Source organism: Schistocerca cancellata, chromosome 2, assembly GCF_023864275.1.
Source record: "Schistocerca cancellata isolate TAMUIC-IGC-003103 chromosome 2, iqSchCanc2.1, whole genome shotgun sequence".
NCBI lineage: Eukaryota > Metazoa > Arthropoda > Insecta > Orthoptera > Acrididae > Schistocerca > Schistocerca cancellata.
The window spans coordinates 175,896,471-175,922,400 of NC_064627.1; the positions used below are offsets into that span (position 1 = coordinate 175,896,471).

Genomic DNA, 25,930 nt, shown 5'->3' on the forward strand with positions numbered 1-25,930 from the left:
TAAGTCACGAATAAAGGTAATAACTCATGAAATAGGCATTGTGTCATCAACAGGTACTCTTACAAGACTGGATACACAAGTAGCTTTCAACAAATCCTTTCTCAAGCTAGAGTAAAAAAGGGAGGGGGGGTGCAGTTATAAAAAGACAGGGAGAGATTTCTCTTAGCCGCTGTCACCTCAGTTCCCCAATTTCCTACCCACATGTGGTGTTCCTGTTAAGCTGAGAAACTCGGTAGAAGGTTGGGTGACCAACTCCAGTGGGAAACTGAATCAGTCAGCAGACTGACTTTGCAAGTCAGTGAAACGCTACAGGAAACCAACATTGAAATTATCATGAAAATCCCATGGCTTTAATCAACTCAACTGTTATAGGATTTCAGATTCCCTATTTGGATTTCTGGGGGGGAATTTAAGAGAAGTAAGATGCTGTGAGGAGAATTACAGTTTAGGCACATGGAATGTAAGATCGGTGTATCAAGGGAAACTGGACGTAGTCAAAAGAGAAGAGAAGAGAATTGGCATTGATATTGGGAATAAGTGAAATGGGGTGGACTGACATGGGAGAATTTGCTTCTGATGGGTATACAGGATACTATTCTGGACAATAGAACAACAGAAGTAATGGAGTAGCCTTTGTAGTTAGTAACAGATTAAGAAAAGCTGTAATGGTGTGCAATTATAAAAATGATTGAATGATATCCATCAGATTTCAAGTTCAGTCTCCTAATATCACAAGCATTCAAGCTTACATGCCAACCACTGTTGCTGAAGAGGATGTTAATGACCAATTCTATGGAGATTTGCAAGAATTGCTGCTGCTGGTGCCAAAAAAGGATGTTGTCTTCATAGTTGGAGTTTGGAACTGTTGAAAGTGTAAAGGAAAAATTTGGTCTTGGTACAAAAATGAAGAAGAACAGATACTCCTATAAGTCTACTAAAACAATTCAATGGTTATTACTAACACTGTTCCAGCTACTCATATGACACCTATACACTTAGACTTTGCCAGATGTCCAGTACCGGAATCAAACTGGTGACATACTTTGTAATCAGAGGTGGGAGAGTGCTATCATGTCATTTACAACAAGACTTGGATTTGATTGTGGACCAGATTACGAGTTTTCAATTGACGAATTCTGGCTGAAACTGAGAAAAGTAGCCAAAGATATCGCACCTTACAGATATGGCCTTAAGAACATATCTTCTTATTATACAGGGTGTCCCAGCTATCTTGTCCACCCAAAAAATCTCTAGAACAATAACAGCTATTGGAAAACGACTTTCACCGGTATCAATGTACGGCTGGGGCCCATGAATGTACATATTTGGAAACATTCTAAAACGAAAGCATATGTGTTTTTTAACACAAACTTTTGTTTTTTTAAATGGACCTCCTATATTTTTTCTTCAGCAATGACAAAGCACATACACAATGGCGTTGATTGCATCGCAATATTCCCATTACATCCCGAGATATTGAGACGCGAAGTTGACGATTGAAACACCCAACATGCGCTGCTAGCGCACGTCCTGAGGCTCAGGCGTGAACCCCATGCTACCCGTAATCACAGCAGGATGGCAGCAGACCGTATTATTCGTTTCGGACCTCTTGATAAGTATGGAAGTGTGATTACGCATGTCAATCACATCGCGATTACCGGCAGGATGGGGTTCACGCCTGAGCCTCAGGACGTGCGCTAGCAGTGCATGTCGGGTGTTTCAAGCGTAAACTTCGCGTCTTAATATCTCGAGATGTAATGGGAATATTGCGATACAATCAACGCCATTGTGTATGTGCTTTGTCATGCTATGGATTGCTGAAGAAAAAATATAGGAGGTCCATTTAAAAAAACAAAAGTTTGTGTTAAAAAACACATATGCTTTCGTTTTAGAATGTTTCCAAATATGTACATTCATGGGCCCCAGCCGTACATTGATACCGGTGAAAGTCATTTTCCAATAGCTGTTATTGTTCCAGAGATATTTTGGGTGGACAAGATAGCTGGGACACCCTGTATAGTAGATGTCAGGAACAGATTTAATTCAGTTGAGAATGGAGACAAAAAGCCATAAGTGCTAGTGGACAGAAGTAGCCTATGCTGTCAAGGAGGCAGCAGAAAAACACATTTCCAAGAGAAAGAATATCAAGAAGTTCAGATGGTTATTGGCTGAGGCATTGCAAATTGTAGAATAATGAAGGAAAGCAAATATCAAAGGGACTAGATCAACAATGTGTAAATTAAATACAGGGTTTCAGAAATTAGCTAGAAGAGACAAGAAGATCTTCTTAAATTAACAGAGCAAAGATGTTGAAGAGAATAGCAGAATGGGGAAGGTTAAGGGTCTTAACAAGAAAATTAAAGACATCAAAGGAAAATTCCAGGCAAAAATTGGAATGATAAAAAATAGAGATGTTAGGTCTAAAAGAAGCCAATGACATCAAAGAAAGATGGGCAGAACATGTCGACGATCTGTGTAGGAAAGAACTGTATTTAAAATCTTACAAAATAGGCTTCTGGAGTATATAGGCCAAGAACTGCCTGAAGAACAAGCTGTATTTTGTAAAGGAAGAGGGACCAGAGATCAAATTGCCAATATCCATTGCATTATGGAGAAGGGAAGAGAATTCCAGAAAGATGTGAATCTCTACTTTATTGATAAGCTAAGGCATTTGACTGTTTCGACCTCATTCAATTATGGGAAGTACTTGAAAACATAGGAGTACCAAATCACCTCATTTACCTCATATGGAATTTATACTCTGACGACCAAGAAGCCACAGTGAGAACCATATATGGAGCAATTAGATGGGTCAAGATTGAGAAAGGAGAGTGGTGAGGCTGCAAGTTGTCTCCTTAATTATTCAATCTGTATCCAGAACACGTTATGAGGAATACCGGATTAGATGAAGAAGAAACCAGAATTACAATAGCTGCGATCAATACAAATAACCTTATATATGCAGATGATACCATGCTGATAGCAGAAAGTGAATAAGAGCTAAAGATCCTCTTATTAAAGATGAAAGAAAAAGTCAAAGGCTAGTGTAATGCTGAATGCCAGGAAAACAAAATTTATGGCAAGTACACCTATCACTTGATGACATATAGGGGAAGAAACAATGGATAGATTCCATGTTCAGTTATCTCAGATTTCTGCTGGTGGTGACTGGAGCTGCAAAATCAAGAGGGCTTGTTACTCAGTAAAAAGTCTATGTCCAACCTTGACAATGTTTTAAGGAGTGGGTACATAACTTTAATAACCAAGATCTGTATAGTAAGGGCTATGGACTTTCCAGTTGTGATATATGGATGTGAGACCTGCGCCGTAAGAAAGGCTGAATGTTTTCGATTAGATGCCTTGGAATTGTGGTGTTGGAGAAAACTCCTTAGTGTTTAATGGACCACAAAGAGAATGAATAGATCAGTATTACAGCAAATAAAAGCCAGATTGCTCCTTGGAAGGTCTAATACTGAAACCAAAGGCAGCCTACTTTGTGCACATTATGAGAAAACAAGGTTCGCTGCAAAAGCTGTAAGGCTGGTGAAGATTGGAGGCACAAGAGAAGAGGATGGCAAAGGATGAGATGGATTGACAGCATCACAGAAGTAATTGATTCTAGCCAAGCGGGAGAAAGTGTTGGACAGAAGAAACTGGTGTGCTTAGTTCGTGGGGTAACGGGGGTGGGGAAGGGTAGCTTGAGTGAGGTAGCTGATGACTCAGAGGGAGACAATAGGTGTATGAAATAGGAAAGTAGGAAGAAGAGGCAGCAAGTCTGTGGCATAGGAATGTGACAAACATGCACCAAAGCCAGTGAGTTCATGCAGTGCACAATGGTCTTTGGAGGAGTAGGTTTGGGAGGGGGGGGGGGGGGCAATGACAGAAGAGACAGCTGAAATTGAGGCCAAGGGGATTGCAGGATCAAAGGGTATGTTGCAAAGATAATACCTGTCTACTTAGTTCAGAAAAGCTAATTTTGGAGGGGGAAGTATCCAAATGGCATGTGTTGCGAAGCAGCAATTGAGAGTGGGCATGTTGTCCTGGGCAGCATGTTCTACCACTGGGTTCTCTTGGCCACTGTTTGGCAGAGCAGACTTGACCCATCAGTGGCAGAACAGGCTGCTGAACACAACATGCTTGATTTCAATGGCTGTTTTACAACCCGCGGAAATGGATTCTTCACCCAACCACTAGATTTTCTGAACGACGTAGATAGGAGTTAGCCTTGCAACACATCTTCATTCCCATAGTCGTCATGGCTCCAATCTCTGATAACCCCCTGCATGCACACTCTCTTCCTTACTCTCTCCCTTTTTCTCTATTTCGTCACCCTCTGCCAGACTACTCCCCCAAGTCACTCTCACTGATTCCAGGTCTATTTGTCACATTCCTGTTCTGTGCACCTGCCCCCTCTCCCTTTTGCGTTCTCCAACTCTCCCTCCCACTCTTTGCCTCTCTTTCCTCCCCTTGCATACCCCACCTACCCTAACATATCCCTTCACCCAGTCTCCTGCCAAACTGTGGTTCCACCATTGTGTGTGTGCGTGTGTGTGTGTGTGTGTGTGTGTGTGTGTGTACACTCAATGCCACTGCTACTCAGTGAGTTGTTACCTTTGCTCCTAAATTATTTACATTCTGTCAAAAATTTACTTACAACATTTCATGACTGAAAAGTATATCAGTGTCTCATGAATGTGTGGCAAATTTGAGCATAGCATATTCAGGTTATAGACATCATCCTAACTGTGATTTTTCAAACAGTTGGAAGCCCAGGGTGGAATAACAATAATACAGAAAGGCTAGAATGCTACTCATCACGTAGAGGCGTCATTGGGTCACAGACAGGTACAATGAAAAAGAATGCTAGAATGTGAGCAGCAGAGTTGGAGTTGTTTGATATGTTACTGAAATGTGTAGCTAAACTCATGTGAATAATTGATCCACTTCTTCAGGTTATTCCGCCCCCTCCCCCCCCCCTCCTCCCCCCCTCCCCCCACCAAAAAAGGAAATGTTTATATGTGGATACGAAGGTAAAAATTTGTATAGTGTGTGTTCTTGCTAACAGAGATCTACATCTACATCTACATCTATACGCCGCGAGCCACCTTACGGTGTGTGGCGGAGGGTACTTATTGTACCACTATCTGATCCCCCCTTCCCTGTTCCATTCACGAATTGTGCGTGGGAAGAACGACTGCTTGTAAGTCTCCGTATTTGCTCTAATTTCTCGGATCTTTTCGTTGTGATCATTACGCGAGATATATGTGGGCGGTAGTAATATGTTGCCCATCTCTTCCCGGAATGTGCTCTCTCGTAATTTCGATAATAAACCTCTCCGTATTGCGTAACGCCTTTCTTGAAGTGTCCGCCACTGGAGCTTGTTCAGCATCTCCGTAACGCTCTCGCGCTGACTAAATGTCCCCATGACGAATCGCGCTGCTTTTCGCTGGATCATGTCTATCTCTTCTATTAATCCAACCTGGTAAGGGTCCCATACTGATGAGCAATACTCAAGAATCGGACGAACAAGCGTTTTGTAAGCTACTTCTTTCGTCGATGAGTCACATTTTCTTAGAATTCTTCCTATGAATCTCAACCTGGTGCCTGCTTTTCCCACTCTCACAATCCTGAGCATTTTACCTGGGTCTAAAAATGTGATGGTGTGCTGGAAAGTAATACCTCTGAATTTATGTGAAAACTCTCAAAGCTATTTAAATAAAATAAATGTTATTAACATGCTACATCTTTATGCTTCATGTCTACATATTTATTTCTCAACATAGTCACCCTGGAGATGAACATGTTTCTCCCAATGAGAGACCAGTTTGTTGATACCATCACTGTTGAGTGTTTTACTTTATTGGTGTTACCATAACCTCACCTCTACTTGCACTGCTCCATAAATATCAAAGTGAAGTGCTCGAAGATGTTCTTCAAGTTTTGGAAACAGATGAAAATCATATGAGGCCATGTCAAGACTGTGTGGAGGATGATTGATGACAGTGAACTCAAATGCCATGTTGTTTTTCACCAAAAAGTCCTGATGAGCAAGGACATGTGACTGTGACAGGGCGTGTTGTCGTGATGCAGCAGCCAGTTCCCTTGACGCCAAAGTTCGGGCCGTCGTCGCTGCACGTTTTCACGGAGCCGTCGCCAAACTTCACAGTAGTACACAGAATTAACTGTTTGGTTGGGTGGGACGAATTCTTTGTGCACAATTCCCTTGCTATCAAAGAAAATGATTATTATTCTCTTCACTTTGCTCTTCATCTGTCTCGCCTTTTTTGCGCCTGGAGAGCTCGGGCTCTTCCATTGGGATGATTGTTGTTTTGTCTGGGTCATAATCATAAATCCAGCTCTCATCGCCGGTGATAACCTATGACAAGAAGGTTGGATCATCAGATGTGGTCTGACGAAGGTCCGTACATACTTCAACATGCTGTGTCTTCTGATCGACAGTCGAGATCCTTGGCACAAATTTTGCAGCGACACAATGCATGCCCAATTCATCAGTCAGCATTCGTTGACATGTCCCCTAACCAATACCCACTTCATGCGCAAGGTCTTGAATAGTTCGCCGTCAATTCGCACGAACCAATTGTTGACGTTTGGCAACAATGTCTGGCGTTGTGCAGCTAATGGGCCTTCCAGTGTGAGCATCATCTTTGACGTCTGTATGGCGGCCTTGAACTGAGCATACCACTCAAACACACGCGTACAGCTCATGCTCTGCCCCCAAACACTTGTTGAATCATTGCAAGGGTCTCCGTAGCACTTTTCCCGAGATTCGCACAGAATTTGATACACACACACACTGTTCTGTTCGCGGATCCATCGTAAAATCGCCACACACCAAACACAGAGTATTACGGAAAACACTGCGGACACGCAACATGTCCTCCCAGCTGAATGCCACTCTGAACACTGACTCATCAGATAGGCAGCTCTTGCCTCCTAGTGGTGCAAAGATCTACTACTCTTACTTTCCAGATGGCAGCACCAGTCCTGAAAATTTTGGATTCCACATTGTATGTATGCACGAGTATTGGGAGTATAATTTCCACAGTAAGAATGTGTCCCATTTTGTGAGATTTGTCGAATATCAAGCATTTATAGTATTGTGAATCTTAAAACAACAAAATTGTAGCAATGTCATTATTAGAATTTGGAAAAGGTGTGATATGGCTGATAGTATGGTACAATCCTGCCAACACCCATCAATAAACTGAGTGTGCAAATCATTGAATAATGAAACTAGTGCCAGTGTTAGGAAAGACAAGACATTAAATAAAAAGCAGTATCCCAATAGTGGTTTTAATAAATTGAGATGCAAGCAATTGGTAAACTATTCTTCCTTGCTCTGATAAACATTTTCTGTAGAAGCACCTCCATTTCCTTTCCTGATGGTTCTCTTTCTCACATGTGTTTTTGATGTTTTAACATGGGCAGGGGATAACAAAATATCTGTATGCCACAATGTATGCAATTGCTTACGCATAAATGGGAGGTCAACGAAAATTTTCTTAAAATCATGTTAAATCAAGGCCTGCAGAAAAAGGTAAAATAATGGCAGTAGGTAGGGAGATAGTTTCTGTAGTGAATGATGTGTACACAAATGAATGCTGCAGTTGTTGCTAGCAGTAATTACTTTTTGAGGGTAGTAATAGGACCATTGTGTTATTATACAAGTCTGGCACTATTTCTCATGATAGCAAACTAGCTGGTTCTTTGACAGTGATTTCTCAGTGATTGACAAATTAACTAATTCTCCTAACCAATGAGTAATTTTTGTACTTTGTACTCAATTGCTGATATTAGTTGTTAGTTGTAGTCATAAGTAAAGTAAATAAAAGAACTTTCGAATCAAAGATGTACCAACCAAATATGAAACATTGTTTTTATAGTTTTGGATACTTCACTGGGTCCATAAACTGGCCTGTGTTTTGTTTGTTCTGCCATAGTGTGTTAATTGTTGATGCTATTCAAATGTTTTTCATGTACTGGAAACACACAACAATAAAAAATTGTCACAGCATGACTCACAGTCATGAGCCGTCATTTGCTTTTCATTTTTTTCCCTTTCACTAGGTTTTCAGCTACTGTTTCCCTCATAGGCTTCTTAACTGCTGATTTGATGAGTTTCATGTATCACACTGGTACCCTACATAACTGTGTTGAAAAAATTACTGTTCTGCCACATTCCTCTTGTTATAGGTATCCAACTGACAATATTTCACAAGTCATGTATTAACATTTTTGTTAATTTTAACAAAACAAAACATTTTGTTTCAGAGTAGGGCCAATAAACTTTATTTCATATCACTCAGATCACAAACAAGCACGATTAGTACTACTCTCTCACATTAGTGTGTTCATTCTCAAACTTGAGTGTTACCTGCTACATGTTCACCACTGGTCCTTAATGAAGGACTTGAGGCTTTCAACATGTCGACACACCCTTGTCTTCCAAATTAAGAGATAAAGAGTTGCTTCCAGCATATTTTAATTTCAACTTCCTGTTTGAATTTATCTGTGCTACTATAGTTCCATGTCTTCCCATGCCTACACCTATTATTCTGTGTATTTTTTCTCCTTTCTGCTGCTGCTGTAACATCCAAATCTACACTACCATTCTGGAAATCACACTTAAGTATTTGGCAGAGGGTTCATAGAACAAATTTCAGATCATTTTCAACCTTTTCTCTCTCCAATAGCACAACAAAGAATGAACAACTAAATCTTCCTGTGCAAGCTCTGATTTTTCTTATTTTATTGTTACAGTCTTTTCTTCCCTTGTAGGTGGGAGTGAACAAAATATTTTTGCATTCAGGGAAGAAAGTAGGTGATTGAAATTTCATGAAGAGGCCTCACTAAAGTGAAAAGTGCCTTTGTTTTGATGATTGCCATTGCAACTCGCGTATCATATCCATGACACTCCCTTCCCTATTTTCAATAATACCAAAAGAGCTGCACTTCTTTAAACTTTTTCAGTTTCCTATGTCAATCCTATCTGGTAAGGATACCATACCGTGAAGCTACACTCTAGAAGCGGATAGAAAGGTGTAGTGTAGATTAGACTTGTTGACTGATCTACTTGTGCGAGCTGACTCGCGCTCAGATCACAGCTCTGAGCAACCAGCTGCCTCACAGCAAGTAGTAGTAGGGGAAGGGAAGGGGAGGGGAGGGAGGAATTGGAAAGCAATAGTCCCACATGAGAAACTATTGTCAATGACTTTGTTCTGTGGCCACTAATGTTAGTTCCACGGAAGTGTATTGCTTCATTGTGGTTAATGAAAGCCGTTTATGAAAATTTATTTTTTAAGATAGTTACGTTGATGAGAAATGACATTTTTTTAAATTGAGGAAGCAAAGAACAGATGTGGCAGTTAAGTGTGAAACATGATATTTCTTGTGATTGGTGCAACCTTATGATTAGTGTAGTTTTTGGACAGAGTTTAAACTCACATCAGCTTGTGACTATTCTATTCACAAGTTAAACAAAGAAACATGGGATGTCAGTGAGTACTATTTATTTTGCTTTTCAATAAAGTATCAATGTCTGGTATCTCTTTTTGAGAACTGCTAATTTGAAGATAAGTTTTTAAGTTGAAATCTGTCCTCTGTGGGTAGATTTCATTCTATTTGTAGGAAAAGGTTGCTTGCCTAAGTATAGGTGTTGACATAATTTGTAGCTACAGACTTGTAAAGTCATGGAAATTTCTGCTGATGAAAAATTTTGTACACGTCTGCGAAGCTTACTTATTTATGAAACTTCTCACCCAACTGTTTATCGCATTTTAGGTCAATAAGATCTAAATGTAGCTATGCACCCTGCACTGACATGTTATATACTGATATTGATGTGTGTGACCTCCTCTGTGAAGCACCTGACCCAGTCATCCCAATGCCTTTAATCGATTAAAAATGACCTACTCTCCATTTTAAGCACTGTGCCAAAAGTATGTACACTGTCTAAGATTACAATGAACCTAACACATGGTCATTCCTGTGAAGACAACCCATAGTCCTGCTCTACATAGTGATGTCTGAAGTGCCCCATTTACTGCGAGCACTCACTACTCAGGCAGTGAGTGAGCAAGACAGATCGCAATTGCCTAGCTGCCTCCTGAACAGGCCTGGTGTAGAAATCTCTTTAATAGATTTGTTGCATCTTTGAAGTGCTCTATCAATAAAATACAGTCTTTGGTTCCCTTTCTCCATATCTGATGATTACAATTGTTTGTAATTGTAATCAATAGATATTTAGTTGAATCAAGAACATTTAAATTTGTGTGATTTATTGTGTAACTGAAATTTAACATACAGTTTTAAGCACTTAAGTGGAAGCCCTCATACTTTTTATTTACTTAGGGTCAATTGCCACTTTTTGCACTATGCATATGTCTAGTCTAACTCTTTTTGCAATTTGTTTTGATCTTCTGATGGCTGCACTAGATGGTAAACAACAGCACCATCTGTAAACAATGTAAGTGGGCTAGTCAGATTGTCTCCTAAAACATTTATATAGAGTGAGAACAGCAGAAAGCCTATAACACAGGGTGGGGCACATAAGTGGCCTGGATGAGTGGATACGTTTGGACGTGACTGTATGCGTGTAACCATGCTCTGTGACAATCACACCCGTGTATGCATGCCATGTTTTCCACACCAGTTCAGAGCATAGTGTGAGCTGTGTAAGTGTGGGTGGAGCAGTGCAAAGGGGATGATAGTACTCACAGTGGAGCGGTGTGTATTTGTTGTGGAAAGTTACATGACAACAAAGTCTTGGGAATGGTGTCGTCAGTTGTTTGCTGAGAAGTTTAATGGTGTCAAAGTTCCAGCAAAGAGTGCCGTGCAGTGCTTAGTCTGAAAATGGGATCAGATAGGATCTGTTTTGAGCAAGTCAAAAAAACATTCCAAAATGTGCCGGCAGACCAGAAAATGTGGCTGCAGTTCGCCAGAAAATAGCTCAGTCCTACCAAATCAACCCAATGCCTGTTGCAAGAGACTAACATCATGTCAGTCATGCAGACAAATACACCACCTGGAATTGCACATGCATCCCTATCAAGTGTCTTTTGTACATGCAGTAAAATCAGCAGATGCTCCACAGCACCTACAGTTTTGTGAGTGTCTGTTCACTGAGATAACAATTAATGACTTGGACATGGATGTGTTTATTATGTGTGATGAACTATGTTCAACTATGTTATTATGTCAACTTACAGAATCACAGGTTCTGGGCAGCGGAGAATCTGCATACCTTCCACGAAACACTATTGCATGATCAGAATGTTAGGGTTTAGTGTGCGTGTCTGCACAGTGTATTGTTGGTCCCATCTTCTTGCATCAGACACTGACTTCGGTGTATTACATTGTCAACATTTTAGAAACCATTTATGGCAGCATTAATGGGGGAAGAAAAGACCTACCATTAATTCCAACAGAATGGAGAAACTGCCTATTCAGCTAGCTGAACCTTGGAATTCATTTACACATTCTTCATGCCTGGCAGAGTTTTTAGCAGAAGTCAGTCTGGTCACGGCCCTAGCTGACCACCGAGGTTATCTTATTTGTCAATGTAAGATTACTTTGTGTGGAGAGGCTTCAAGTCTAAGGTGTATCATAACAGCCCTCATAGTCTTCAAGAACTGCAGCAGAACATTTCGAATAAGACTGCAGTAATCCTTGCAGTCCAGCTTTGATCCGCCATCAGGAACTTATTGACCAGGGCCCAAAAGTGCCAAGAGATGAGTGGTAGTCATTTTCGGCATCTGCTATAGTCAGGCCGGTAATGTATTTCCTCTTCTCTACTGTGTTTTTTTTTTCCTACCCTGTAACTCTGTTCTCCAGGCCACTTTTATTTGCCCCACCCTATACTTTCTTATGAACCCCAGATATCACTTCTGTTTCACTCAACGACTTTGGGTCAGTTACTATGAACTGTGACCTTTCTGACAGGAAATCTCGAAACCAGTCGTACGACTGAAATGATACTCCACAGGCACAAAATCTGATTGGAAACTGCCAGTAAGGAACAATGTGAAAAGCTTTTTGGATATGTAGAAATATAGAATCAACTTACGTTCCCGTGTCTAAAGTTGTGTTTCACAAGAACAATATTTTGTGAATCCATGCTGGCCATCTGCCAGTAGAGCATTTCCTTAGAGGTAGGTCATAATGTTGTAATGCAGTATATGTGCCAAAATCCTATGTAAATTGCTCAGTGGTGTGGCTATGTGATTCAGCAGAATACTTCTATATTCAGTAGTGTCCATATTCTCCTTAAAAATGCCCTTGTATGGTAGATTGTTGTCCCCTTAAATTTTCTTTTCCTAGACAGATGTTTCTAGTCTAGTGTAATGGTTAACCCCCCTGCCTTTAATATATGTTAGGACTTTGATAATCCAGCATGCTTGGGGATCTGTTAATGCCAGATTATCAAGCCCATTTTTAAAAACCTGGATTAAAACAAGGAATATAATCAAAACCTGAATTTTAATGTATAATAACAAGTAACTGTTATTTATTAAATGCAGCAGGAGAGATTACAGCATGAAAATTATGTATTAATTTTCTGTAAAAGCAAAATTAAAACTTGAGCACTGTAGTGCTCTATTAAACTAATTTGAGGCTCAAAAGTGTGAGAATAATTCATTTATATAAATAATTTATTTACACCAATTATGAAATAAAATAGAAGAATCACCATTGATTGAAAGGATCAAGAACAAGCTAATTGATGAAAAAGTTCCAGAAAATTTGCTGCAGTTTAATTGGAATTACTGTCTCTAGGAATCACACAGATATGACTCATCGAAGGCATGACTGTGTCACACTGGTATCTATTTTGAATAGTTCAGCTGAAATTTTCTTCTGAGTGCTATGGAACATAGCAGAAATGCTAACATGTTTCTTGGATTGATCTCTTTTTTGACAAAAATTATTTTGTACACTGTGCAGATACACAACTTCAGAAGTGTTGTATTGTCAGCCACTCTCAGTGAATTTCAAAAAAATGTTGTAAGACTTCTGAAGCTTCAGCCCAAGAGTTGTGAGTTGTAGGCATTTCTTTTTCATCAGCCAGTTTCTGGTGCCTCATGTGAGTTGAAACACTTTGTAATATCACATCATCAGTCAGCTCTTCTTCGGTAGCTGAGTTTCTGCCAGTGTCAATTCCAATGTTTCCTGGAGGCATCCATGGCCTGTACTGCCTGCTGCACTGAGCTAAAAACACAGGAAAATTTCTGATGTGTTCCAGACTGTCGGGTCTATTGGATTATCAAGTGCCGGGTTATCGCAGCCTTACTGTAACTTGACTTTTCAATGTTACTCAGTAGCTCCTGCCATCTACTTTTAAGTCCAGGTAATACAAGGAGTAAAGGTAACCATTCACTATGTAGATGAGTCATGAAGTGTTTGGCTGGCACAGAAACAACACTGAAAACCTTACTGAGCTTTTTGCCTGTCGACCACTCAAAACCTCAATTAACACATAGTGGTCACCTTTATTCCATGTATTGTATTGAAGTGTTGTTTTCTCAAAATGAGATATCCCTTTTGCAATTTGTCATGGATATTTAAAACTGGAATTTAATCCCACATGAAACACCCTTCCTGCTTTGTACATAATGTGTTGTCATTAAAGATTCTGAGAAATTTTCACTTCCCTGTGACATCATTTTACACCTTTTGTCATCTGTATTCCTTTTTGACTTGTTGAGACGGAAGTTTTGATTTAGTGTGTCATAATTTGGGTCATTTTTGTTTTCATGTTTATTTGTCTGTTACTGTACGAGATATACTCTTTCATTTGTCTTTTCAGTTTTTTATTTACTAATGAAGCTGTTAAAGTAATGTTCTGTCATTTTCAGGGCTCAAAGTCGGACAAGAAGAAAAGGAAATCAAGAAAAAATGTAAGTTTATTGCATGAAGTTAATGGTTGGGTAAAAAGTTTTATTGTCTTTGTTGTAATGTAGTGTAGTGTAGTGTAAGAGTGCAGTAAATTCTTTTGCAATTTGAGTTTTGTAATATTTCCAAAAAATTGTCGAAAATTTTTTAAATGTTGTCCCATGCCACCATATTCTGAATTACTCTCCAATATATGTGCGTCTTAGTGTAAAACTGCTATTATAAGGCTATGAATGATATTCCCACAATATAATATAACCTTCGTAAAGGGAGAAAATATCATACTACTATGTTTTAATACTATGTAGTACTATATAGATTGCCAGTTTGGCAAAAACTTTTCTGCCCATTTTGAAACCACCTCTACCATAAAAATGCTTCCTAGTATTATGTTTCTTATGAATTTTTGGTCTCTTTGCACTTCATCACTCTCAAGCAGTATGAATCCTTGTTGTCGTAATGCTGTGTTCATCCCAAGTATTGCAGTTAGCATATTAAACATGTGTATTGTATGGCATGAGGACATGCATTCAGTATCACAAATGTTTATGAAATCTGTAATGATTGTATGAGGGCTGTACAGAAAGTAAGATCCCATCGGTCGCGAAATGGAAACCATTGTGGTAATTAAAAATCTTTTACTTGTAGCAGTTTTCTACACCTTCCAGCTGCTTTTCTACATAGTCACCTCTCTGACTTAGACATTTGTCGTAGTGTTGTACCAACTTTCCAATACCCTCATCATAGAAGGCAGCGACCTGTGCTTACTGCCACTTCTCTGTGCTGGTCTACAGTTTGTTGTCTGTTCAAAAATGTTGTTTTCATAGCCAGTGGTAAGAGGGATCCGAGTCCGGGCTGTGTGGGGTGTGATCAAACAGTTCCCATTGCAATGTGCAGCTGAGAATTGTCATCAAGAAGGAAACACATGACAGTTACAATATATGGAGTTGCATAAAATCAGGTGAAACCTTTCAATGGGCACTCATGCTAGGCGGGAGACATTATTGTTCTGGGCATCATTACGTTCTAGCTGTGTGCTCTGATCTGAAAAGAGCGACATGATGTGATCGACAGGCATACTCGAGACAACGTCTAACCCACCTGTGCAAAGCTTCGTCGGATTTTCAGTGTGGTTTGCATTTTGTTACCAATCAGACCTTACTATCTGAATAGCCCTCGTAGTTAAGAAAATGAATGAAATTCAAGAGTTTTGTCTATCCCTGAGTTGTAATATTAAGATGCTGATGATCAGGTGGTGGGAGAGGGACTAAATGAAGAGAAATTATAGTCTTAGGAACAAAAAATAAACAAACCAAAAAATATGACAAGAAAAGTTGAAAGGAATTGTGAGAAGATACATCAGGAAGGGGACACTAGTAGAAGACAGAAAGATTCCAAATATAAACAGTAAAGTGGAGGAAGGGATCGTGTAGAAGAGGATGAATAGACAAAGGAGAATGCACTAGCACAAATTGAGATCAGATGGGTAGCAAGATCCAAGAATGTACTTATTTTTATGGTTGAAGCATTGGTTTAGGTAAAAGAAAGGTTAGGAAACCAGGGTATAGCAAAAGAAATAATACTTCACTGAGTATTCCTGATGTACCAAAGCCTGTAACAATTCACTCAGGTGTACGGATTGGGAATGAGCAAGGCAGTTCATAAGGCACATGACTTGCATTTATTCTGTACGAATAATTTATAAATGTTTGTCCCAGAATGAACACTGGTTGTGAATGTTCCATTTGAATTTGATCTTCTGCTGTAATGTGATGTATGTGTAGGAAGTTGTTCAGTTATTTCCCTCACTAGCTTGTTTTCTTTCATTCAGTATTGAATGTGGTCTTTAGCGCATGATAATAATGTATGGAAATCACAAAAGAATAATATCCTTTGTTTCTTTTGACACTGTTTGGTAAACATAGGCACTGTATTGGTATTACAACATATTTCCACATTCTTGAGCTTCTTTACAGGGTTCACTTTTCCAGAGGTGCACATATAGTACTTTCCACTACTTCACAAAATTTTATATTTAAGTTGAATCCAGTCAAGAAATTCCTTTCTTGTATTTATTTTCACTACCAACATAACTACTTACATTAACATTTTGCTGCTGCAACAATGTGGCTAAGTGCTCTGCTTCAAGATGCTTACCTCTCCCACGTATGCAAGAAAAGATAGGATTTCAAAACAAACGTCTCCAACATCCAAGAGGAGAAAGATATGAACATGAGATTCGATTAACTAAATATGGGCGGGAGACATCATCACTTGGGTTAGTCCTCCTTCCACTGTGCCTCTCAGTTTTAACTGAGATGATAACCCTGTCATTGACTCCACAAGACACTAGAAGTGTTAGAGAGGCACAGAGATTTGTGATTATTCAGCATTTGCCTCAGCTCTTGGTAATAATTGATTTTGCAGGAAGCAAAAAATTCACAAGCCGCTCAAAAGCACCCCAGTTGTGCATAATAAGATTGAAGACATAGGGAAAGATTTTTCGGAAACTGCTACTAGTCATCAATTTTTGTTGACTCACCAAATTATTTAATAAATCAACAAACTTGACCATCATAGCCTACAATGGCTCACCATATCAGTAAATGCAGTAGGTAGAAATGCTGGGAGTACTATGTTTCCTCCTTTGGAAGGTGTGCTTCTTCATCCCAGATGTCGGCCAAGTTGCATAGCCTACTGGGCTACCAAAGAGCAATGACTATTCTGGATCTCTTTCATCATGATGGTATTACTACCAAGGCATTGGTTTTTGCTGAAGACCTTGCAATCCACATTGCACGTCGTCATTGGAGTAACCAAGTAACACATGGAACCAATCCAAGAACCACAAATGTAGTTTAATTCATAAACCTGTGAACAATAACGGAAGTAAGCCTCTCATGACTACCCACATAACAAGACAAAAGAAGGTGTAACATAAGTGATACACAGAACAACTGATGTGAACATTACAGACTTAAGGAATATAGTTGGAGTGAGTTAGCACTGCTGTGTGCATGCATAGACACGAGTCAGCAGACAGTGCAGCGGAGACTGTGCTACATCTACATCTACATCTACATTTATACTCCGCAAGCCACCCAACGGTGTGTGGCGGAGGGCACTTTACGTGCCACTGTCATTATCTCCCTTTCCTGTTCCAGTCGCGTATGGTTCGCGAGAAGAACGACTGTCTGAAACCCTCTGTGCGCGCTCTAATCTCTCTAATTTTACATTCGTGATCTCCTCGGGAGGTATAAGTAGGGGGAAGCAATATATTCGATACCTCATCCAGAAACGCACCCTCTCGAAACCTGGCGAGCAAGCTACACCGCGATGCAGAGCGCCTCTCTTGCAGAGTCTGCCACTTGAGTTTGTTAAACATCTCCGTAACGCTATCACGGTTACCAAATAACCCTGTGACGAAACGCGCCGCTCTTCTTTGGATCTTCTCTATCTCCTCCGTCAACCCGATCTGGTACGGATCCCACACTGATGAGCAATACTCAAGTATAGGTCGAACGAGTGTTTTGTAAGCCACCTCCTTTGTTGATGGACTACATTTTCTAAGGACTCTCCCAATGAATCTCAACCTGGTACCCGCCTTACCAACAATTAATTTTATATGATCATTCCACTTCAAATCGTTCCGCACGCATACTCCCAGATATTTTACAGAAGTAACTGCTACCAGTGTTTGTTCCGCTATCATATAATCATACAATAAAGGATCCTTCTTTCTATGTATTCGCAATACATTACATTTGTCTATGTTAAGGGTCAGTTGCCACTCCCTGCACCAAGTGCCTATCCGCTGCAGATCTTCCTGCATTTCGCTACAATTTTCTAATGCTGCAACTTCTCTGTATACTACAGCATCATCCGCGAAAAGCCGCATGGAACTTCCGACACTATCTACTAGGTCATTTATATATATTGTGAAAAGCAATGGTCCCATAACACTCCCCTGTGTGCACGCTTCCTATAAGTGGTCTCTAGAGGCCGACCTGCTCTGTCACAGATGGTGATTGATTTAAGTATTCACATGCAGTGACACTACACTCACCACAGTCATACTAACATGCACTAGTAGCAGGATACAGCACACCTCCTGTTGTACAAGAGAGCACCTAAGCAATGGAGGAGACGCCAGCAGCCTGACGAGAGACACATCCATTGGATCCAGAGTGGTAGCAGCTGGTGATGATGGGGACGGGACAGTGTGCCAGGTGGGCAGTGTAGCATAGGGCTGGAACACGTGGAGACGTAGGCATGCCCAAGGGCGATGGGCCTGTGCGGCACCTCATGACAGATCAGGGAGGTCAGCGCCATCGCCATCTCTGTATGATCATCATCAGCAGGCAGATCCTAGTGCGGAGGAGACAGGGCTGAACCCACCAGTGACGAAGGCTGAGGCGATGATGGCAAGGGGGTCAGTAGAGGTGCCCCTATCTGAACAGTAGGCTACAACAGTGGACCCAAGACCGGAGAGTACTGGTGCTTGGAAGCTGGTTCCCGAGGGCACCGCTCTTGGAGGAGGCAGCCAGTGGAATGGGGGCACCTACTCAGTAGGCAACAATGGGCTTGAAGTAGAGGGCAGTGGGGCGGGTTGTGGTGACGGGGACCATACCCATGAATCGGTAGCTTCCAACACCAAGCGGGGACATAACTGATCAGAGAGGCAGACAACAGTGGCCAGTATCCACTTAGGCCGGCGACCAAACCCTCACACCCACACCAGCGAGCCTGGTGCAAAACAACTAGACGAGACTGACTGCAGCAAGTGTGTCGCAGGCTGTAGAAAGTGGAGGAGCCTGCATGGCTGCTGGGCACGAAGCAACTCAGCCGGGCTCTTCTCCCCCATAGCATGAAATGATAGGTGCTCAGAAAACACCAAAGGACATTGTCCAGCAAAGAATCCACAAAAACTTTTTCATTTGGGCCTTGAATGTGTGCACTGGTCGTTCTGCCTTACCATTTAATTGAGGATGGAATTGTGGAGCCATAACATCATGAATTCCGTGTCAGGAACAAAACAAATGTAAGGTGTGGAAAACAAGCTGGGCCTCATCATCGGAATATAATGTACAAGGCAACCCCTCAATAGGGGGGGGGGGAGACCTCAAAAGCTAATGAATTGTAACTTCTGCTGACATCATCACACACCAGAGAATGTAAGGAAACCAGGAAAATGCATTCACAATCAAGAGCCAATAGGAATTCAAGAAGGGACCTGTAAAGTCTACATTAATGCATTCCCATGGCTGGTGTGGACCGGACCAGGGGGACAGAGACGCCTTGGAAGCTGCCTATTGTTGGGCACTCAGCTCACAAGTCATGACAAAACAGTCAACTTTGCCATCAATCTCTGGCCAAAAAACATATCTGTAGCCAACAGTTTAGTACATGAAACTCCCCAATAGCCCTGGTGGAGAAGGTGTAGAACCTTGCACCATAACACGGCTCTCTGGGAGAGAGGTCTTCCAGGGACAGTAGTAAACCACCATCAAAAACAGAAGCCGTGTTGTAAGGAGAAATAGTTACGCAGGGGGTCTGAAGCTCGTCCCGTAGTGTATCAGGCCAACCAATTTGAACAAATCAAACCACTTTGTGGAGAACCTTGCCAGCAAAAATGGCAGCTGCTGTCCACGAGCTCGTAATTGGGAAACCCTCAACTGTGGCCTGCATTTCAATATCAAGAGGGAAGCAAAGCAATTCGTCACAATCAAAGCCAGGATCAGGACCCACAGGAAGGCGGGACAAGGCTTCTGCATTGACATGTTGAGATGTTGGTTGAAACTGTATTTCATAATTGTAGCAAGACAATAACAGTGCCCATTGTTTTAGGTGGTGTGCCGCCTAGTCAGGCAAGGAAGTTTGAGGGTTTAACAAGGAAACCAAGGGTTTATGGTCAGTAACAAGGTGGAACTTGGAACCATACCAAAAAACATGAACTGTGGTCAAGAGCCTGTTTTATTCACCTGAGAGTAACACTGCTGGGCCACAGTGAGGGATTTAGAAGTGAAAGCAACAGGTCATTTATAGCTGTGCGCTAAGACTGCACAGAGCTGTTGGCGTATCAGTGCGCTACGACTGCACTGAGGCCGTACTGTAAGGTGTCAGTTGCCAAAACTACATGCTGGTTCGGAGAGAACGTAGCTAAATGAGGTTCCGTAAGTGGTTTGGTTTTCAACATTTGAAAAGCATGTTCGCAAACCGAGCTCAAGCAAAAAGGTACATTCTTGTGTAACAAGGCATGCAACGGGTGGGACATGTGGCCGCCCCTGACAGGAATTTATGACAGTAGGCTATCAAACCTAGGAAAGCCTGAAGCTCCTTCATGGATGAGGGGCAAGGCATAGACATAACAGCGGAGGTGTGGTCTGGTAGAGGGCGAACCCCATCCTGCTGGACCGTGAACCCCAAATAAACAGTAGTCGGTTGAAAAAACTGAGATTTCGAGAGGTTATAGTGTAAGCCTACGGATTTTAAGACAGAAATCAGAGCATGCAAATTTTTCAAGTGATTGGCCATGGAGGAACCCCTGACAACAGTATCATCCAGATAATTAATAGAACCTGGGACAAACATACTCAGTTGCTCTAAAAATTGTTGGAAAATAGCAGGGACACTAGTCACACCAAAAGGAAGGCACAAATATTGGTAGAGACCAAGAGGAATGTTCAAAACGAGAACCCACCGAGACTCTTTTGTCCGCAATAACCTGCAGATAAGCTTCAAACAAATCAGTTTCAGAAAAGTACTGGCCTCCCGATATTTTTGCCAACAGTTCTTCTTGGCTTGGGTGAGGATATGTATCCATGATTGACTGCATGTAGACAATCGTACTGAAGTCACAGCAGAGCCAAAGTTTCCGTGACAGGTTGCAAACTACAACCAGCAGAGACAACCGTTCATTAGCCGCAACAGGTTGCACAACTCTTAGAGATTGAAGTCTGACCAATTCTACTTCCACTTGATCTTTAAGGGTGACAGGAATAGGGTGTGCATGACAAAAATGAGGCCAAGCTGTGGATTTCAAAGAAATATGAACAGAAAAATTTGTAACACACCCAGCACCTTCCAAAACAAGTCTGTAAACTCCTCACACAGCATTTCCTATTGAGAATATGGTACTTGATCGGACACAAGGTGAACTGCATCGGTGATAGAAAGTCCAGATGCCCGAAACATGTCCATCCCGAATAAGTTTTCAACATCAGCATCATCAGGCACCAAAAATGTAATGGAACAAACCACTGACTTGTAAGAGGCAGATTCCATAAATTGTCCCAACAGCACAATGTTCTGTTTGTTATAATTGAAAGCTTCCACGTGACTGGTGCAGACGACGGCGAGCCTAAATTCACATAGGTGTCAGAATTCAGTAATGTCACTGCAGCACCTGTTTCGACCTGTAGCCTGAGCACTTGGAGGAAAAGCACTTAACTCGATAAACAACATGTAAGAAGTCACAAGCATTGTAGTCACACCGTTTACATCCATGTCCATACCCTGAGCAACCTTTGACGAATGATACACAAAGACAATCTGTCCTTTCTTCTGGTAAACATTATAAGTAGCAGAGTGCATAGGGCGCACCGAACATTCGTGCTGGACAAAACAGATACCCCAAGATGGTAACAGAAAATGAAGAAGCTGGTGCTGTGGCAGTTATCGCAGCTTGGGCTGGCCTTGGTTTGCTTTGCACTGGGCCCACACATTTACCACCGCCAGTGCCACTTCCTTGTGCAAGCTATCTGTCGTCCCAGTGGGAACATCTTATGACACTATTGCCACGTCGCCCTAAGCTTTAATTTGGTCACCCACTGCCTGAGAAATTTCAAAAGATTGTGCTATTTGCAGAATTTCTGCCTAAGGAGTTTTTCACAGAATAAAGCTTTCTGGCACACTTCCTTGTCCGGAGCTAAACAGATAATTGGGTCGCACACCATAGAGTCTGCATAAGAGTCATTGTGCGCATCAGCAATGAATTGACAGTTACTTCTAAGGCCGTCAAGTTCAGCTGCCCAAACCATGTATGACTGGTTGGGTTTCTTGCATATCGGTAGAATTCAACTCGCAAAGCTATGACATGCATTTGTTTGCGATATTGGTTGGATAATAAACTGCACATGTGATCAAAAGTAAGAGCTACTGGTTCTTGTAAAGGGGGCAAGCTGACACAGTAATTGATATACCTTAGGTGGAATGCATGAGAGGAATAAGGCTTTGCACAAATTCGAGTCTTTCACACTGAAAGCCAAAAAATGCTGTCTCAGTGTTCTCTTAAGCTTTCTAATTCTCAGCTGAATCATCATACAGAGGACAAGTGGGTGGATAATGGTGGTTGAATGGTACTCTGTCTGTTAATGGTCACTGTCGAAGTAAGCTGTTCAAGCAGGGTCGGTAACACAGCATCCATAATGACTAAACCTGTTGAAACAGCACTTAAAGACTGCACATTCCGAAACCGTTCCAAAATCATCACCAGCTGTGTAGTAACAAAGTAATACATGAAACTGATGTAACACAAATATGAGTTCATTCATAAACCTCTGAACAATTATGGAAATAAGCCTTTTGTGACTTCTCATGTAACAAGACAAAATAATTACACAGAATGTACAACACAAGCAATAGACACAACAACTGATGTGAGCGGTTCAAGCTAAAAGAACATCAAGAGAGTATGTCAGCGCTGCTTCATTTGTATATAATCATTAGTCACCATTAAACAGCACGGTGGAGACGCTACTGTGTGCACACTTCCTACAGGTGGCCTCTAGTGGCTGGCCCATGCTGAAATAGTTGGCGGTTGACTTAAGTACACACACATAGCAACACAACACTCGGTGTACTCACACTTACACATACTAGTAACAGGATACAGCAGATGGCGTCCTCTTCTTACCAAGGTATCTTTCGAATGGGTAGAAGAAAGGTTGAAGACATACCTCTAAACTCTGCCCCCCCCCCCCCCTCACCCTTATCCCCCCTCTTCACCCCCCCCCCCCCCCCTCCTTTCTACAATCACGCCAAATTATATAGTGCACCTTTCACTGGTGACAAACTACTTCAGGCTCTTGACATGTCATACAACATCACCCCAGATCCTGATTAGATTCATGATCAGATGATGAATCTGTCCATTCAGTACCTTCAGCCATATTTTCTCTTTGCATAGGTGAGATATTATCATCAGCCTAATCCTTAAAGCAGGCAAACATCTCACATCCATCAACAGCTACCGACCAAATAGCCCCAGCGACGTGCTCTGATGAGGTTTGATTTGTGGACCGCTTAATCGACATGCTTGAAAGAATGATGGTCTGACAGTTTTCCTGGGTTATCAAATTCCAGGAGCTTTTGCCCCCTATCAGTATGCTTCCTGGTTAGGTTTGAAACAGCAGTTGATAGGCTTTATCTAAACACCAACACCAACACAACCTTATCTACATAAGGCATATGACACCTCTTGGTGCCGTGACATTTTACTGACCCTCCATAACTGGAGCTTACGAGGCTGCCTATCATTTTCAGTTCACCAGTTTTAACCCCCCCCCCCCCCCCCCCCCAATTGTTTCAGGTTAGAGTTGGTACATCATTGAGTTCTCCTTTTGTCCAAGAGAATGCCATCCCATAGTGCTCTGTGCTGAGTTTTACACTCTCCCTCATCACCATCAGCGGGCTAGTGACTTCCTTCAGACTACAGGTCACCATCCTGCTGTTTGTTGATGGCTTTTGCATTTTTTCAGTCTGTAGCCATGGCAGAATGCCATCTCCAAGGTGGCAATTGAAGGGCCTCCACTTGGACCCTTTCCCATGGCTTCCAATTCTCTCCCACAAAAAGGCAAGTCTTGCATTTCTATTGTTGTACCATGGTGCACCCTGATCTGGAACTCTACTTGGGTATTCAGCATTTGGATGTTGTTACACTGTTCTGATTTTTGGGTTTTCTCACCGGGCGAGGTGTCACAGTGGCTAGCACACTGGACTCGCATTCGGGAGGACGACGGTTCTATCCCGCGTCCGGCCATCCTGATTTAGGTTTTGTGTGATTTCCCTATATCACTCCAGGCAAATGCCGGGATGGTTCCTTTGAAAGGGCACGGCCGTCTTCCTTCCCCGTCCTTCCCTAATCCGATGAGACCGATGACCTCGCTGCCTGGTCTCCTCCCCCAAACAACCCAACCCAACCCAACACTTTGGGTTTTCACGTAGATAAAAGGCTGACATGGCTGCCCCATATTTGTTGACTAATGACTAGTTGCATGCAGAAACTTAACTCTCCCTGCTTCCTTGCCCACACCTCTTGGGATGCAGACCACACTACTCTACTCCATATTTACTTAGCTATGGTCTCATCCTGATACGATTACTGTTGGTAGGTTTATCATTCAGCAACACCTTTGGCTTTGAAATTATTGGAACCAATCCAGTGTTGTAAAGTAAGACTGGCCATTTGTGCCTTACAGACTAATCCTATGTCGTGCTGAAGCGCTTATCTTACCACATCAGTTCCGTTGCTGCCAACACTTGCTCACTTACCCAATCATAATCTGACAATTTCTTAATCACCCTACTTATCAGATTGTTTATGTATACCAGGGGCATTGACAATCTGACATCTATGACACTCTTGACATCTGCCTTCAGGTAGAACTACAAGGATGAATGACTCTATGCTGGGACCTCCGCTTAACCCCCTAGAATGAGCTTGCCATGCCCCCCCCCCCCCCCCAAGCCCCTTCCCAGGTTATTACCTATAGCATGTCTCCCTGCTTAGCTGGGTGATAACATGCTTGCCTCCCAAGCAGCGGGCTCAGGTTTGATTCGCGGCCAGGTTGATTTTCTCCGCTCGTGGACTGGGTGTTGTGTTGCCCTCATCATCATTTCAACCTCATCACTGGCGCAGAAGTTGCCCAATGTGACATCGACTGAAATAACACTTGCACTTGGCGGCCGAACTTCCCCGGACAGGGCCTCCTGGCCAACAATGCTATACACTCATTTCATTTCACCTACACCATGAATTAGGACTGATCTGTTATCTGTTTCACAGACCTGAAGTTTCAAACACCTCCATGACATTTCAGTGTCTGTTCCCCTCAGTTCTTCAGGAGTATCAGGATGGTACCTTAATTTACACTGATCACTCTAAAACCATTTGCCTTGTACATCTGTGAATCAGGAACTACATATGTTTTTACTGTATGCCTGATAGGTATGTTGAGTCCATCTTTCATTAAACAGACATCCCTCAGCTGTGTTTTAATTTCTAGTGACCCAATGATGAGTCTCCAGGGCTATGACCAATGTTATTCTTGTCACCTTGTGGTATCTGCTACTCATGTTGTTCTCTGACAGTCTTATTACATGTTCAGTTGTCCCAAGTAATTTGGTGGCTTCCTGGGAAATGAACTGGCCACCTGTTCAGTTAGAGGAGTGATTACTTGCCCAACATTTGCTTTGAAAATCACTGGTGTGGATTTGCAGGTGCAAATAAGATCTCTCCATACTCAGAGATGACCTGGTGGGCTACTGTCACCTTTAATAAACTCCAGACTATCAAGGAGACTACTGCTTCCTTCCTCGTAGAAGGAATACTATCCTCCACATTGGTTATATAAGAATGACCCATAGTTTTATTTTATGTAACAAGCCATTGTGTGGTTGTGGAGTTTTACAGGCAGTAGCTGAGATCCTGGTGGAATGTACCCTCCTGGCTCTCCATGCTGAGTGTGGTCTTCTAGAGTCTCTGCCTCTAACATCGGTGATGACTTGTGGATAGTGAGCTGATTCTTTTTTTCTCACTAAAAATGGTTTTTATTCCCAAATATAACATTTTAAACCACTTTCTGGCCAGGGGCAAGGTGATTGGGGCTGAAGCATCTCCTGGCACATGATGGGTCTGGCAGATTCTCAGTGCTCCCTCCTTTTGTGAACTTGCTTGGTCATCCTTCTTTCACTATTTTAATTGCTTTTGGATATGGCTAGTCCCTTTTTTGCCACACAC

The 25,930-nt window shown here is 41.9% G+C and overlaps 1 protein-coding gene across 1 annotated transcript in view; it reads left to right on the plus strand.

The window, feature by feature from the left end:
• LOC126152217 (titin homolog) overlaps positions 1-25,930 on the plus strand; it is a 157,167-nt gene that overhangs the window by 60,339 nt on the left and 70,898 nt on the right. Inside the window, exon 6 of the mRNA XM_049915993.1 lies at positions 13,875-13,916. Within this exon, the coding sequence (XP_049771950.1) occupies positions 13,875-13,916 (42 nt within the window). The remainder of the gene's footprint in view (positions 1-13,874; positions 13,917-25,930) is intronic.